The 15,891-nt window shown below is 37.5% G+C and overlaps 1 protein-coding gene across 1 annotated transcript in view; it reads left to right on the forward strand.

The window, feature by feature from the left end:
* Nucleotides 1–15,891, forward strand: part of DIAPH3 (diaphanous related formin 3) — a 249,057-nt gene that overhangs the window by 17,447 nt on the left and 215,719 nt on the right. Inside the window, exon 3 of the mRNA XM_048932696.1 lies at nucleotides 9,918–9,950. Within this exon, the coding sequence (XP_048788653.1) occupies nucleotides 9,918–9,950 (33 nt within the window). The remainder of the gene's footprint in view (nucleotides 1–9,917; nucleotides 9,951–15,891) is intronic.

The following is a 15,891-nucleotide window of genomic DNA, read 5'->3' on the forward strand; positions in this document are numbered from 1 at the left end:
GGCATAGGCGGAGGCCTGCCTGAATGTGCGCCCGGGAGAGCCTCCCTGAGGGTTCCAGGGTCCTCCCGCCCCAGCTTGCTTCTGTCCTGCTGTCCTCACAGGGCTCGGCTCCCTGTTGCCTCGCGTGCTTTCAGGTCACTGCTCTTTATGAAGAAGTTTTCTGAATCACTGTGTGACAGTTGTAGGGGTGTTAACAGAATGGCTTTTCACCGTAAGCGATACCACTTCCACTAGAGCTAGATGTTTGGGCTTTGTTTTGGTCACATAAACCGTTTAGTGGAAAATGGACTCTGAATTTCATAGAACATCCTGAGTTGGAAGGGAATATTGAGTCCAAGTCCTGGCTCCACAGGGGGTGACCTAGAAATCAGACTGTACGTCTGAGAGAGTTGTCCAAATGCTTCTTGAACTCCCAACAAGTTCAGTTCTTTGACCGCTTCCCTGAGGAGCCTGTTTCATGCCTGACCACCTCTCTGGTGCAGAGCCTTTTCTAGTTGTCCAATCTGATCCTCTCATGAGGATGCTATGAGGCTGTCGCTGGAGAACAAATATCAGCTCTGCCCCTCTGCTTCTCTTGCCCCCATAGGCCGCAATGAGGTCTCTCAGTCTCCTCTTCTCTGGGCTGAAAAAGCCAAGAGACTTCATCTGCTCATCATATGTCTTCCCCTCTAGATCCTTCCCAATCTTTGAAGCCCTTCTTTGGACGCTTTCTAATAGAATACTGTAGTAATAGTGTAACATAGTAATCTAAGGGATGCAGATCTACCTAGCCCTGCTTTACAAGGTTTGTCTAACAAACTCATCAGTTGGGAAACTGAAAAGAGCAAATAGGTGCCTACAAAATTATATGTATGTAAAATGTGCCCTAGCTAAAAAGAACCTAAAAATAGCCATTTCTTTTCTTTGGACACGCCAAGTTATTCAAATATCAAAGCTGAGCAAATACACATTCTACAAGTACCCACCACATGCAGAGCAGATGTGTACCATGCTCTTTAGAATGTGTGTGTATGAATCTGTGGGCCAAGAGCTGGTCACAGATAAATACAGGGCTGTGTCAGAAAACATTTCTTTAGCCTAGGGTCTCTGAGTGAAAAGCTATATAGTCTGCTCAGTTGGACTAGTGTTGGTATATAACTTGGTGACTGGTTTATTCCTGCAGGAAGCAAGAGGCAGATTTGTGTATGATTAAGGCTGACAACAGCATTGAGTTAAAAATCTTTTATTTCTTGGCTATGCTTTGACTGTCAAGGTCTTAGGCAAATTGCGTTTTGCCATCATTTCCACTGTTTAAACACATTTGGGGAGGGAAATCAGGGTGTTGCCATCAGTTTCGGTATTCCCCTCAATAGAAATACAAACATTTTTTAGGGAGTGGAACTGTCAGATATAACAAGGCCCTTGAGAATTTGTTACTGAAAGGAACTCAGATGGGATTTGTAGAGAAAAGACGCCTTCTTTTTGGTGCAGATGAGCTTGTTTGTTGTGTCTGTTTGTGAAGCCTAGGCATGTGCAGGTGAGGGCATCAGCTCACTGGCTTCTTAGGACAATAGTATTGATTTTACTTTGACCCAAATACACAAAGCCAAGGAAGCTGGATTTGGGTGTTTTACTTAGCTTTGTAGAGTGTGTGATTATTGTGACAGTATGGCTTTTTTTTTTTTTTCTCTCCCAGTTTCTGAAATTCTTTAAGCAAGAGTGACTGAGAATATTCTTAATTCTCGAGAATGCTTTGTCACTTTCAGAAGTGCTTGACCTGAAACAACAGTCTTGTATTTTATCTTTAGAAGTACTCTAAAAGCAAAGATGTTGCCTTGGGATGGTGGTATGTGACAGTTCTTTCTAATGTGGCCTGTCTTCTAGGTATGCCATTAGCTCACTGGGAGACCTTAGGAAGAGCTGATATTCCATAAGCAGAGTGTTAGTTTTTGTCTCTGTCTTCGCGTAAACTGCTGAAAAGTATGCGTTGCAAATCTCATCTGTGGCAATTAACAGTTTCTATGGGGTCGCAAGCTGTTTCATGCCCCGAAATCTAAAAAGTTGCTACAGCTTCTGTAACCATTGGGGTGTTTTCTCTAATCCCTGGTTTGTCTCAGGTAATAATTTTCTGCTGAAGAAAGGTACAAATCAGTATAAGTTGTGAATATCTGTTATTTTAGTGATTGTAGGCCTTAATCAACATCTCTGATTTGTAGTGGTTTCCTTGAAGGGTACTGGGAGAAATGTGTTTCTTTTTGTCATATCATCAATTTCTGCTTTAAGATGTTGCAATGCAGAATATTTATCCGTTATTAAAACTAAAATTGGTATGTTCTCCTTCGTCCTCTCTACCTCCTGTCTTCTTAAGAGACTTATTTTAGAGAGAGGAGTGAATGGTGTGCAAGATGTTGTATGTGTATTGATTTGTTCATATCTAATTTCTCCTGTAATACATCTTCTTTCATTTGTTAGATTAGTTTTGTGTCACAGTACGCTGAACTTCTCCTTACTCCTTTGAATTATGTGTAATCCAGTCATAAATACAGGCTCTACCCTGTCTATGTTTGGGATACTTGTCATGCCATACTTCTTCGTGTAACCTGAACTGTGTTTCTTATCTAATATGCATTTATCAAGTGTGGTTAAAATTGACTATTAGATTCAACAAACTCAAGTCATCCAGATTGGATTAGTCTAATTTTCCTTAGGACAAAAGGCTTCAAGATAAATTCCAAGTTGGACTGTTCCAATCAATGGAACATATTGATCTGGCACTTGAGAGTTACCAAATCAACAGTAGTTAAGCCTATCTGGAAAAGAATTTGATTCCTTGACAGACCTTTAGGTGAAATTGGATTGCTGGTTAACAAAATTGACATTGTTAACATGCACTTTTTTTTCCCCCTCCAACAGAACTCCTTATTTAGCAGCACATTCTTTTGATTTTTTACCACTTCATTTAGATGAGGGAGAAAGAGTCTTTGGGCTAAATAGTTGTTAATTCCAATTAAACGTCTTCCTGAAGTACTGCCGTCCTGAATAAACTGGCTTCGCAGAAGAAGGAATTTGAGTTGTAGTTCCTAGCTCTCTCTTCTTTCACAGAATCATTTAAGAAAAAAACCAAACAAAAAAAACATTTTTATGGCATGATGATTAGCTCTGAAGCATTTAACAGTTTGGCTTTGTTCAGCAGGTCTAAGGGTTTGGTACAGTGAAATTCTTGGAAGGATAACGTGTTCTGTGATACTTTGGTGGCCTGGCTTTGTTGATCTTTGAGAGGTTTGAGTTTGGTAAAAAGCAGAAATGGAATAAAGGATGGCAGAGGTTCAACCTAGCTATATATTTTCTGAGCAGGAATCTTCTGAAATCCACTGAGGAGGGTGTTCCTTTTACTTGGTGGATGTATACATATTTTCTTAGAAATGTTTAGAAATTGTGTAAATGATTGCTAGATCACTTGAACTACTTCTAATTGCTCTTCACTGGGACCACATCTTGTAGGTGCTAGACCACAGAATGCCAACTGGACGTACAGATGATTTAGAAGTGTTTGGTCAGTAATACACTGAAATTAATACAATCTTCAGTGACTTTCAGATTGTATTTTTTAAGTTCTCTGTGAAATTTATATGAGTCAGGAAGACTTTCTTGTTTGCAGCAATCTGTTTAACATAGGCAAATTAACACTTGCATTTAATAGTGTTTATAAATCAAAGAAAGATGTAGTTAAAAGCAAAAGCATTTCTGTTTGAATGGCGTAGAGGAGAAAGGTAAGACCAATCTGTGTCAATATCTTTAATTATGAAGTGACTGAATTATTGCTGCAGTTATACTGCAGTGTAAGACCTTGAATCTAAATTAGTCTTTTAAAGAAATGATTGCTGAACAGATGTTACCTAAAACTCTTTATTGCTGCTCTGTAAAATTGTAAATTCCTCATGCTGTTATTTTTGTTGGCATGAATTAACACTGTGGGTTATGATACTAAATTTTAGTGCTGAGTTCTGGCACTTTGTTATATAATCTTACCTGTAAGCACCAATTTTAAGTTTAACTCATCAACGTCTAAACAATATCGCTGTGTAGAAACTGTCATGTTAAGATAATTTTGCCCCTAATTGCTTTTCAAACTGCTTTCCAAGCAACAGAGAGAGTATATGCATATTAAAAAAAGAAAAAAAAGAAAAAAAAGGAAGGAAGCTATTAAATAAATGCTGAAGTAATGTATTGGAAATTAAAAATAGGAGATGCTGTCGGGCTATGCTGAAATTTTTAAAGTGCATTTACAGATTGAGATAGCAAAATTACTTAGGGAATACTGTGTCAAAGGGGATCTTAAAGTAATAACATCCAGTGTAACAATCCAATTTGCACTGCTGTAACTGAGTCTACAGGTTTCTTTGCAATCCTTTCTTCAGTCTTCTAGTTGTGATTCTACTGGATAATTGTCTTTGGGGAAAAAACAGCTTGTGTTGAATCTTTCTGGTGATAGAATCAATGGCAGTATTGGAGTTCTTTCTCACTTTCTAATTTAAGAAGGTAGATTTGTGTGATTATATGTACATCATCAGTCGTGGTAATTTCAGCTTCCAGTCTTAAATCAGCCAATTCTCTTAAAACTCATGGTATCTTGTTTAAATTCTCCTTTATTTATCTTTTCTTACACAGACTATAAGCTGTTCTTTATGTATCAAGCTGTGCATATGCAGTGGGTTGTTTTTGTTTTTAAATTTCTGTGATCATTATTTTTTCCTCTTTTTCCATCTTTCTGTAAGGAAGCAAATATAAAGATTGAAAAAGGATTTGAATACTCAGATGTGGGAGGTGTTTTTTCTTTTCTTCCTTTTTCTTTTATAGATACAAATTATTTAAGAGCTTCAGTGTGATGGCATGCATGTGTGTTTAGCTGCCTGAGATTCTGCTACTTTGAATGGCTTGAACTCCTGTCATATTGGCAGCAGTGTATGGTTGGGTGCTTATTTGTCTTCTAATTCCATTTATGATGAACAAGTTGGGCTTCTGCCTGTCTAGCATGTTAACATTATCCATCCATGCCAGGTATAATCTGAATTCAAGTAAAAACATACTGTTTTTTAAACAAGTTGTTTTCATTCAGGAAGATGAGTGATGTTAGTCTGTGCTTATATGATGACGAGAAGAGCACCACAAGAAAAGGTAGAAGCTGCCTTTGGTAGAGAACATTTGAATGTTACAGAGTATATCTTACACTGCTCTAGGATGTTCTTCATCCTTTGCAGCATACATTGAGCTGTAGTGTTGGTGTTTCTCATTTCTTTGCTTCATTTCACTGCATCAACCCAGAGTTGCCTGGAGTAATTATAAAAAGCAGTGACTCAATTTGTTAAACCTTGTCTTGCAAATTCACTTTCAGTGTGTGCTACAAAACTGTTTGTATAAAGAGTCTTCTGCATACTAATAAGATTCTTTACTGTGAGCATACAGGAAGACAAGCAGTATTGACGTACTTTCCCTGGCACTACGTCCAAAAGTTGTATCACACATGGCGACTCCGTATTTGACATTTGTATAAGACATGGTGATTCTTTTGTTCTGAAGGTAAACTTCTGCCTAGCAGTGCATGTGTTGGGAATGGCCTGTTGTGCCATGTTGTACCCTTCAGTTTCTGTCTAAGGTTTTCGTTGTCTTTGATGTTTTTGAGATCAGGCCTTCTGACAGCTTATCAAGTACACTGCACCATACACTGAACGTATGTATGTATCCTTTGTCTAATTAAACCAGTTATTTGTCAGTATGCCTGAGGGACTTCAGTAAGGAGTAATTCCATGTCAAATTGCTTTCTTCAAAAATATTAAATCTATGTTCTTTTTAATTCTGAGTTAGCTTTGGATGAAGTGCCGCCAGCTCAATTTCTAAGTAAAATCACCTCCTTCTCCCTATCCCAGACTAAAAAATAAGTTATATTAGGTGTTTATGTAGCTGAAGACTAAGTAATGGTGATACTTCTGCTTTTTCAGCTGTAGGTGCTACTGATCCCAGTAAATTTTGACTTTCTAAGCATGCTAAATCCACGTAAATCTGGACTTTCCAAATACTGTAGGTCTTTAATCTCTTGATGTTTTTGTTTTTCTTTGAGTGCAAAATAGGATGTTGACATAAAATAAGATTAGCAATATTATATGTATCTATTTACTCCATTAATAAACTCGAGAAATATTTGGATGTAGCTTCTGTGTTCTCAGAAGAAATTATTTTACTATTCTAGAGTAGTTCATGGAAGGCATAGAGTAGCATATCAGTATTTTCATCCACTGCAAGGTAATATTCTGTAGGCTTGCATAATGTTCTTAGCAGTAACTGTAGCTACTACTTGAACACTACTTAACCCAGTTTTGTTTACTTGCAGGCCTGTACTTTAGACAACCTGCTCACCTGAGCAGACTATGTCTTACTTCTGTCAATGTACATATCTAGGACTGAAAATAAAAATTTATGCTTGTAATAAAGCGCTCTGCATCCTACTTAAGCATGATCTATTTATTTTTTACCTGTTATTGTAACTTTGTTTGCCCTGGCAAGAATGAACATGTACTCCTGTTCTCAAATCATGACATTGCTCTTAACTTCTTGCCATTAAAAGAGATCAACTTAACATCCAGTCTTATAAGATTTTGGTGAATCAGTGCTATTTTCCTCATTCTGTATACTTGGATGCTACCAAAGACAACGGAAATAGGCAACTGACTTTACCTTTCCAGAGGAGGATGATTTGGTGAGGGAGAGGAAAAGAGTTGCCATGTTCTAATTGGTATCTTGGAAGTTTTTTTGCTATAAAATTCACAGAACGTATATTTTGAAATGTCTTAACAGCAAGTCATACAGTGCTTTGATATTAGAATGCTGAAGGAACTGAACACTGCTAGGTTGTAGTTTCTATTGGCTTTCTCCTGCTTTCTAACAAAATTGATAGATTAGTGCTATTTAAGTACAGTTGCTTTCTGTAGCCCTCTTTTGAAATAAGACCAGACAACAGTGTTTGCATAAACTCCTACACAGAAAATTTTAGATTTTCTGCACTTAGAGTAGTAGTCAATAAACTGAAGGCTTGAAAAACTCACAGTTGTGTACTGAGTTTCTTATACATTATGTTGTCCTTAATTGGCTGCACAGCCAGCCTTCTTTTCACTAATGAGCCAACTGAATTGAGTTATGAGATGTTCTAATGTATAGCATAGGGAACTTTCAGCCTTTCTAACAGTAAATTCCCTTGCTAAATTTCACATGTAATTCTGTAAATCATAGAATGGCTTAGATTAGAAAGGACCTGGAAGATTATTGAGTTCCAAACTCCCTGCTGTGGGCTGGGTTGCTCAGAGCCCCATCCAACCTGGCATTGAATGCATCCAGGATTTCTCTGCACAGCCTTTTTCAGAACCTCCCCACTTTCTGAAAAATTTCCTTCAAACGTCTAATCTACATCTCCTTTCTTTTACTTTGAAGCCATTCCCCTTTGTCCTATCACTGTCTACCCATGTAAGAAGTCAGTCTTCCTCCTGTTATAAATGACTGGAAGGCTGCGATGAGATCTCTCCAGAGCTTTTTCTTCTCCATGCTGAAGAAGCCCAGCTCCTTCAGCTTTTCTTCATAGGTGTGGAGCTCCAGCATTCTTATATTCATGAGTGAAAGCTGGCTTGAACTATCCCACTCGCTTTGTCTTTTTCAGAGGAAAAGCCAAAAGCTCAAAAATGTTCCCTTGATTCCATGGATGCTGATGAATGTCTTCTACTGAGCAGTGCAGAACACTGACCTTTAAAGGTTGCTTCCAACTCTAAGGGTTCTATGATCAAAAATTTGCTTCTCAGTGGAACTGAACCTGCTACTGTGTTCTCTGCCATTGTGTAGAATTTGATTTGAGTCAAAATTCCACCACAAAACAGGTAATGCAAAATAGACTTTCATTCTAAGCAGATTCCTCAGTGAGGCATGAATAAACACTTGTGGTCTTTGCAGGGCAGTTCCATTGTAAGACCAGATGATAGTGTTTTCTCTTGGTTTTGACTGCTGAAAGACAGAGACATCAACAATTTTCTAAATGTTAAGTCAGGAGCTCTTTAAGTGCAGAAATTAATATTCAGGTTGTCTTTGTAGCTATTTTGGAAAATGAGAAGGAGACAAAACAATGCATAGCATAGTGTGTGACAGAGGTCTGATCTATTTCTGCAGTGGGAAATCTAGGGTACATATCTTCAATCTGCTGACTACACGGAAGTGTTTTCCCGTTTATTATTCTTAATGTTTTGTTATCACAGAGATTGGAAGGGACCTCAAAAGATCATCTAGTCCAATCCCCCTGCCGGAGCAGGAGCACCTAGATCAGGTCACACAGGAACACATCCAGACAGATTTTGAATGTCTCCAGAGGAAGACCACACAACCTCTCTGGGCAAGTTCCAGAGTTGTGTTACCTTTACTGTGAAAAAGTTTTTCCTCATGTTTATGTGGAACCTCCCATGTTCCAGCTTGCACCCATTGCCCTTTCTCCTATCACTGTGAATTCTCATCTGTTGTAACAGAGTAGGGTTGTCCATACATAGCTCCAATTTTTTATTTTTTTTTTTATTATTGATGTTAGAACTTACACTATATTACTGGGTGGTAATTGTTTCCTCACACTTCATTTATTTTTTAATTTCATAGCTGCTCATCACGTGTTTCTTCCTCAGTTTCTTGATAATACTGAGGATAGAGCTATTGCAGGATAACACTTGTCATAACGCAAAATGTTGTTCTGTACTGAGGGAAGAGAAAACAAAGATGTCGTAGGTTATGATCACAGAATCATAGAATCAAGTTGGGATGACCCCGTAAGGGTCACCTTGCCCAAATCCCCTGCAGTGAGCAGGGAAATCTACAGCTCAGTCAGGTTGCTCAGTGGCTGATCCAATGTGATCTTCAATGTCTCCAGGAATGGGGTATTCAGCACCTTTCTGGGCAACCTGTTCCAAATTTGGTGATGACGAAATGTAGGAGTTTTAAATCTAATTAATCTAGATACAGCCACTGACAGTTGCTGTAGCTCCTGCCAAACTTTGTACGCTTGACGGTGAGGAACCTAGCAACAGGGAAAGAATCAGCCTCACCAAATATGTGACTTTATGTTCTTCCTGTTTCTTTGCCAAGCTTTGTCATATAAAACAGTGCATTGGATCCCTGCAGCACAGATATATCAGTCATCTGTACTCTTCAGTACCGCTCTTAGGTTTTGTGCAGAAACTCTGCTCCTAGCACTTGCTGTATATGCCTGTATACAGTGGAGTGCAGAAGAGTTCAGGAGCTTTTATTTTATACAACAATGAGTGATCATGAGCATTTGAATGTTATACTAAGAAATAGAGTGAGTTTCTGCTCATAGTTTAATGTTCTGCTTCCCACACAGGCATTGCTAGAGAGCAGTCAATGGTCTTGACTGTGTGCTGCAGCTTGGCAGTCAGAACTTTAGGCTACTGGGGATCTGTTTTCCTGTTGAATTTAAAATCTCTTGGCTGAGTCTTCTGGTGGTGTCCCCAGAGCCATTTTCGGATTATGGATTTTTCAGATTCGTTATGAATATTATATATTCAATATATATATATTAGGTCTTCTGCTGTAGTATATTTATCTATAATCATAATAAAGTGGAACTTGTTTCAAGCTATGCTTATCTATATTCTTCTGCATGGAGTTATACTTTTTAAGGATCAGATTACAGATTTTTTTGTGGAGGATCTGCACTGTATTCCTTCGAAAACTTGCTGTGCAATGTAAACCAACAAAATGCAGTTTGCAAAGGCATTATTAGAATTCAGTACTGATGACATGGCATCTTTTGAATAGCAGTGGTTATAGATGATGTTTTTTGTTATTGTTTTGTTTCTTGACTATATAATTGTGACATGTCTGGTTTCCTGTTTAATTTACAGCATTTAAATATCAAGACATTGACAGATGATGTGGTAAGACAACTTAATATGTTTTGCTTTGGCTTTGCTAAGCTAATAACCTCGTTGCTAACACAGTATAAGTGACCTTTTTGCTACAGAAACAATCTTAACTTGGAAACTAATGTAGTTAATTGGTAAAGTCTTACTAAACTGTTGGTTATCTGTAACATACTCTGCTCAAGTAGTGAAAAATCTCTGCATGGCTTTGAAATATGTTCATGGCTAAATCATGCCTGAGTGAGTTTGACAAGTAATTGTGCCTGCTGATGTATGATATAGTTAAAATGTCTGTGATTGCATACTTAATAATAAAGTTCCTTGGTCTGTGTGGCTAGCTTAAAATCCAGTGATTAATAAACTAACAGTTGCTTGTAAAGTCATTAATGCTTGCTTCAAGCAATTTCAGTTATTATCAATATCATACTAATGGTATGTTTCGAAAAACTTCATCTGACTTCAACAGCAGAAGAGATTATCACAATGCAGATCTTTTTTCTTTGCAATTAAAGTACACTTGTTTTGTTGTCCCTACCATTGTTCTGTTGGTTAGAGTATCTTTTCTGAATGTAAATAATTCTGGAAAGTCTTGGAATTTATGTGAGAAACAGTGTTCACTAGGCACTTAAAGATTAGTTGTTATGACTTCAGTATTTATTTTTTGCTATGTTGTGTTTCTGCAGAAATACTTCTGTGCATAACTGAGTGCTTACATGTAGAGAGTTTTATAGTGGAGGACGAACATAGAAAGTTTTATTCTGGACAGCATGCAATGCACTTGAACTGAGAAACAGTGCAAGTTAGCAGTATTTGGAGATTCTTAGTTTTAGTATTTGAATTGTTCTGTGTTATTCCTGAGATTCTGCTGATGAATTGTCTGGTTATACTGACATATCCCCTTTAAGTCCTAAACCATGATATTTTTTAGAATGTGTGTTCCTTCTAGCTTCTTCATTTAGAGATTATGAAAGCAAGAATATTCTGTAAAAGAGCAGCAAGTAGCTAGCTATCTGACACAGAGTCTACTTGCAAGATCACTGTGCAAACAAATATGTTTTATAATTGGAGGGCTGCATATTCCAGTAAATTATTTGTAATGCTCATTTTTTTTTTTTTTTTAAGAATTGTGCATATTAACAGGCTTTTCTTAGAAATAGAACTGCTTATGTATGTAGGGAAAAAAGTGTACACCAAAATTCTGCTGTATAGATGAGAAAAGGTTTGCAATTTATAGTATGCAGAGAAACAAGATTCAGAGTGAAATATGTTCTGCACATCCAGGTCCTGACTGTGTACAGGAATAAATTCTGTGACTTCTAATATTCTGCCATTAGTTAAATGCTTTGGTTTAAAAAAAAAAAAAAAAAAAAAGTAGAATAATCTCTGAGAAATGAATGTATCAGGACAAAGAAGTCATCCAATGAAAGGGATTATTCCGTGCATCTTGGTTTATTTAAGCCTTACTCTTACTAAGCTCTACTATTACCAGTGGAACTTCTCATTTAGCAAGATGTTAATCTTGAAGAGCTATTTGACTGTTGAAGAAAGAATACACTTTCTTTTTTATTTTCTGAGAGTTTTAAGGAGGAAAAAGTGAGGATGTCTTTGACTCAGTGTCATTAGAAATAAATTCTCTAATGTCACGTGAAGTATTTTTGCTGGTAAAGAAGATTAGTGTCTTGCTTTTACTTTCAAATACAAGGAAATAAATTGATGCAACTCTTCGTTTCCTGTATGTTCCTCCTCCAGTATTAATTATTTCAAATGAAGGCATGGGAATTGTCTAATTTTCTGTTCTTCCTTCTCATGTTGCTATTGTTAGGCTAGTTTTTCACCATGAGTTTGTGTTAGGGTGTTACAGCAAAATTCCATGACTGAACTGCTGGCTCCTGGATTAAAGTGACTGGCAGAATGTTTGGAAGACTGAACTATTCTATTGTAGCAGATTTTCCTTATGTGAAACTGTGTTTTCTGTAGGTGTAGTAAGTGGAGGGCAGTAAAAAATTCGAGATCTTGAAAATTGGCAAGTATTTGTCCTGTAGACAGAATGTAAATGGTACCAAGAGAAGCAGAAGCTTTGCACAGTGCTTGGTTGTTACCTCATCAAACAAGAAATGAAGATTTTCCAGCTGCATGTTTCATGTCAGTTCTTTTCTAATAGATTGTGTTTAGTGATTATCTGTCCTTGATGGTCCATGTATGCATTTCTCCATGAGAATGGGAGAGGAAGACTGTTCAGTACTTCTCATAATGCAGATTAAGCTAAAACAGAACAATTTTTAATCAAGTTTCTTGATAATGTGCTACTATAACTAGTGAACAAACAACACATTTCAGGTAGCTGGGCTTTTTCCACCTAAACCTACCTCATTCTCCCATTTGGTACTTTCTAATCTAGTACTAATGCTTTTTTTTTGTTGTTCCTCTCTCTCTCTCTCTCTCTCTCTCTCTGCCTCCCAAGGTGTTAAGGTCCGATCACTGCAGTAAATAGCTTAAACAGAAGATATAAAGAAGTACAGGTTATGCTCCAAGTGTGTGTATTTATTACAAAATTTATGTTGTGCTCAGCCAGTGATGAGATATTGGATTATGTCCAATTTTTAAAGCGTGTTTAACATCACTTTTTAGATAAAATCTTTCTGATGAGATAGAGGGAAGGTATGTGTGTTAACTTTAATTCTGGAGACCTACAAGGCATTGCACTTAAGCTCTTGCTTCAGATACGTGCATTAGGAGATACTCTCTGTAAGCAAAGTCAAAACTTAATTCATAGTCTTACCTTTTGAATCTAGTATTTGTATATGTTGTTGGTCAAATTGCATTGATACCAACATTTGGAGTCCAGTATGCTGAAATGTTTTTCTAAAAATGCTTCCTGTTTTCTATTCCGTTTCTCTGGAGTTCATTCTTCCACTACCTGTTTGGATTTAACGACTTCAGCCAGGGAAGGGAGTCTAACAGACTGAAGGGTTTCCCACATCTTTCATTGAGCTCAGCATGAAGGTGGGGGTTTCTTTCTGCTTGAAGAGTTTAGTGGTTTGTTTATTTATTTATTTATTTCCACTATCTTCTTCCGTATCATCCAGCCTCAGTTTGGAGTAACTTTTGCTCTTGAACTGAGGAAACAGTATCAAAGTCAAGATTATTCACTTATTTTTACAGAAATGCCTGTAGGTGCTGTTTTCATAGATCTGTGGCAATTTTACCTGAGGGAACAGTCATGCTAAATCAACTGTGAACTCTGAAAGAAGTGCACAACCAATATTTTTGTGGAACAATTCCAGCTTCTTTAAACAGTAAATCTTTTAAGTACTCTGTGTCTTGAGAGTCTGTGGGTGTTTCTAGTATTCCCATGTGCATGAAAATTGGAACTCTGCATTGCCAAACTCACTGCAAATGCTTTAAAGGCATATCATTAAATTTCTATTGAGAAACTCTGTATCTGCTTGTGTTATGAGTTTACAATTCAGTTTTATTATTCCCTTCTTTTTGCATTCATTTCCTTGAGCTTATCTAAGATAGGCAGTAGGAAGCCGAGTCTCAGCTGATGTAGTGTTCTGTCCTTGATGTAGGTAACTTCTGCTATTAAATCACTTCTGTAGTTCCCTGCTTTATCCTTCTTTGACTGTAAATAAGACCAGCCATGCCAGTTGATTCCACTTGATTTGTTGGTTCCCAGAACATCTGCAAAGCAATTTGTATCAATCCTCAGAAAACAGCTGCTTTATCCTCTATAGATTATTTTAGGATCTAACTTCTGCAAATGGTTAACCACCTTCAACCTAAATTTTTCATGTAACTGGAAAATTAATACAAGCACAATAGATTTGAGAGTTGTAATAATTTACTTACACTCAATGTGCTTGAGAATTTATTGTGGCATTTACATTTACTTCAAATTCAACAATATACAGCAATTAAAACCCTACTTTTAGATATACCATATATGTCCATTAGAATTATACTGAATTTATTGGTTTACAATGTATCCTACATATGTCAGTTTTGTGTAAAACCTCACTTTCAGAGGAGAACTCTCTTAGCAAGTTTCCTCAACAGAAATGTGAACATGAATATGGTTATACAGATATGTGTTTTTAATTCTTAATATTAAGGTGTTAATTAAAAGTGGGAGAAGAAGATGAGGGAAGCAAGATGGCAGATGGAGTAATACCTCTAATTCTTTTAGCACAGGTTTTGAAATTCTGAAGAGCCAGCAATTAGCCTGCTGATAATTAATCCATTGATTCCTGCATTATCATGCGTGTAAGTTCAATAGACACTGTTGTCTTACAGAAGATGGTATAAGAAGTTTTTACTAAGATCAAAGTGAGAACACAAATAGATGTAGTTCCTGGGGATCTGATCAGGAAGTGGGATAAGCTGGAAGGTTTTTCAGCTTGGACACTTCCTTGAATCTGTGTGACTTTGATCTTCAGGTCTTTTAAAGAGAACCTATGAAATTGGAAGCCAATAAAAGTTTGGATGCCATTCATCCTGTGATGGCTACTTCATTCTGGCTTTTGCAGATATTCTTCATACTCACTGATTCAAATTGTGATACCTACTTAGCAGTCGGTCTGAAATAAAGTCTTGAGGGGATGAGTGGCACTTATCTGGAATTGTCATTTTATGTTTTTCCTTAATGTTTAGTATCATCGCTTCTTAGGGGCTTTGAGTATGTTTAGAATGCTCTTAATGTATTTCCAACAGTGAAGGACATCATTATATTATGTTTGATAGCAAGTGTTGGGCTTTAAGCTCTATTAATATTTTAAGTAGCAAAAATACTGCTTCTGACCTTACTGTCAAATTGGCTATAAATGTGTAAATCATGAGGAAAGAGGGAATTTTTGCTTTGTTAGGGATGGAAAATGTTGGGGACAATAAATCCAATAACCTATGTCACGTCTCCATGCCTAATCAATAGTGAGACTGAGTGTATATTCCCAGTAGGCACACACACAAACACAAGTGTACAATATACACAGATATAAGTATACCTGGCCACACTGATCAAAACTGATGTTCTCAGCACTTGTACAGCGATTGTAACCTGAGGCCATTACCTCTTGTCCTGTCGCTAGTTACCTGGGAAAAGAGGCTGACCCCCACCTCACCATAATGTCCTTTCAGGTAGTTGTAAGGAGCAGTAATGTCCCCCCTGAGCCTTCTGTTCTCCAGACTGAACAATCCCAGTTCGCTTAGCTGCTCCCCGTAAGACTTGTGCTCCAGATGCTTCACAGCTTCATTGTCCTTCTCTGGATATGCTTCAGAGCCTCAGTGATTTTCTTATAGTGAAAGGCTCAAAACTGAGCACAATACCTGAGGTGTGGCCTTACAGAGTTGAGTACAGAGGGACTACAGCCTCCTGGTCCTGCTGGCAACACTATTTCTAAGACAAGCCAGGATGCCATTGGCCTTCTTGGCTACCTGGGCACACTGCTAGCTCATGTTCACCAACTGCTGATTAATGCCCCCAGATCCTGCTGATAGGTGCTGTCGGTTGCTCTCTTTTGAGCAGTTTCTTTAATGTGACAGTGTTTAAAAAAATTCATTAGAATTGAAATCCCTAACGGATTGGAGTATTGCTCTGACTATGCCACCTTTAAAATAAATGGTCACATTCACTTCTAGTAATAAAGAAGTTAAGCTCTCGTCTTTTTTTCTGTATGCACAGTTTCTTACCTTTAAGTTACGTGAGAACTTAATTCATCTGCATATCTTTTGCTGCCAAGAAATGATTGAGATAACTTCTAGTGTGTAGATGCTGTCAGCACTGTACTGTATATGCAGTAACATATTCTCATCGTCTGTTAGAGTTTGTTAGTAATGTCTGACTGCCATGCTGCTGAAGTTGTAGTTTCACAGAGCTTTGCTATGGAACAAAGTTGTGGAAGGAGTGCTACTGTAAGGCAATTTTAAAATGTATTGTAGTGTAAGGGACCATACAGAT

The sequence above is a fragment of the Lagopus muta genome, chromosome 1 (genome assembly GCF_023343835.1).
Source record: "Lagopus muta isolate bLagMut1 chromosome 1, bLagMut1 primary, whole genome shotgun sequence".
NCBI classification, from domain to species: Eukaryota; Metazoa; Chordata; class Aves; order Galliformes; family Phasianidae; genus Lagopus; species Lagopus muta.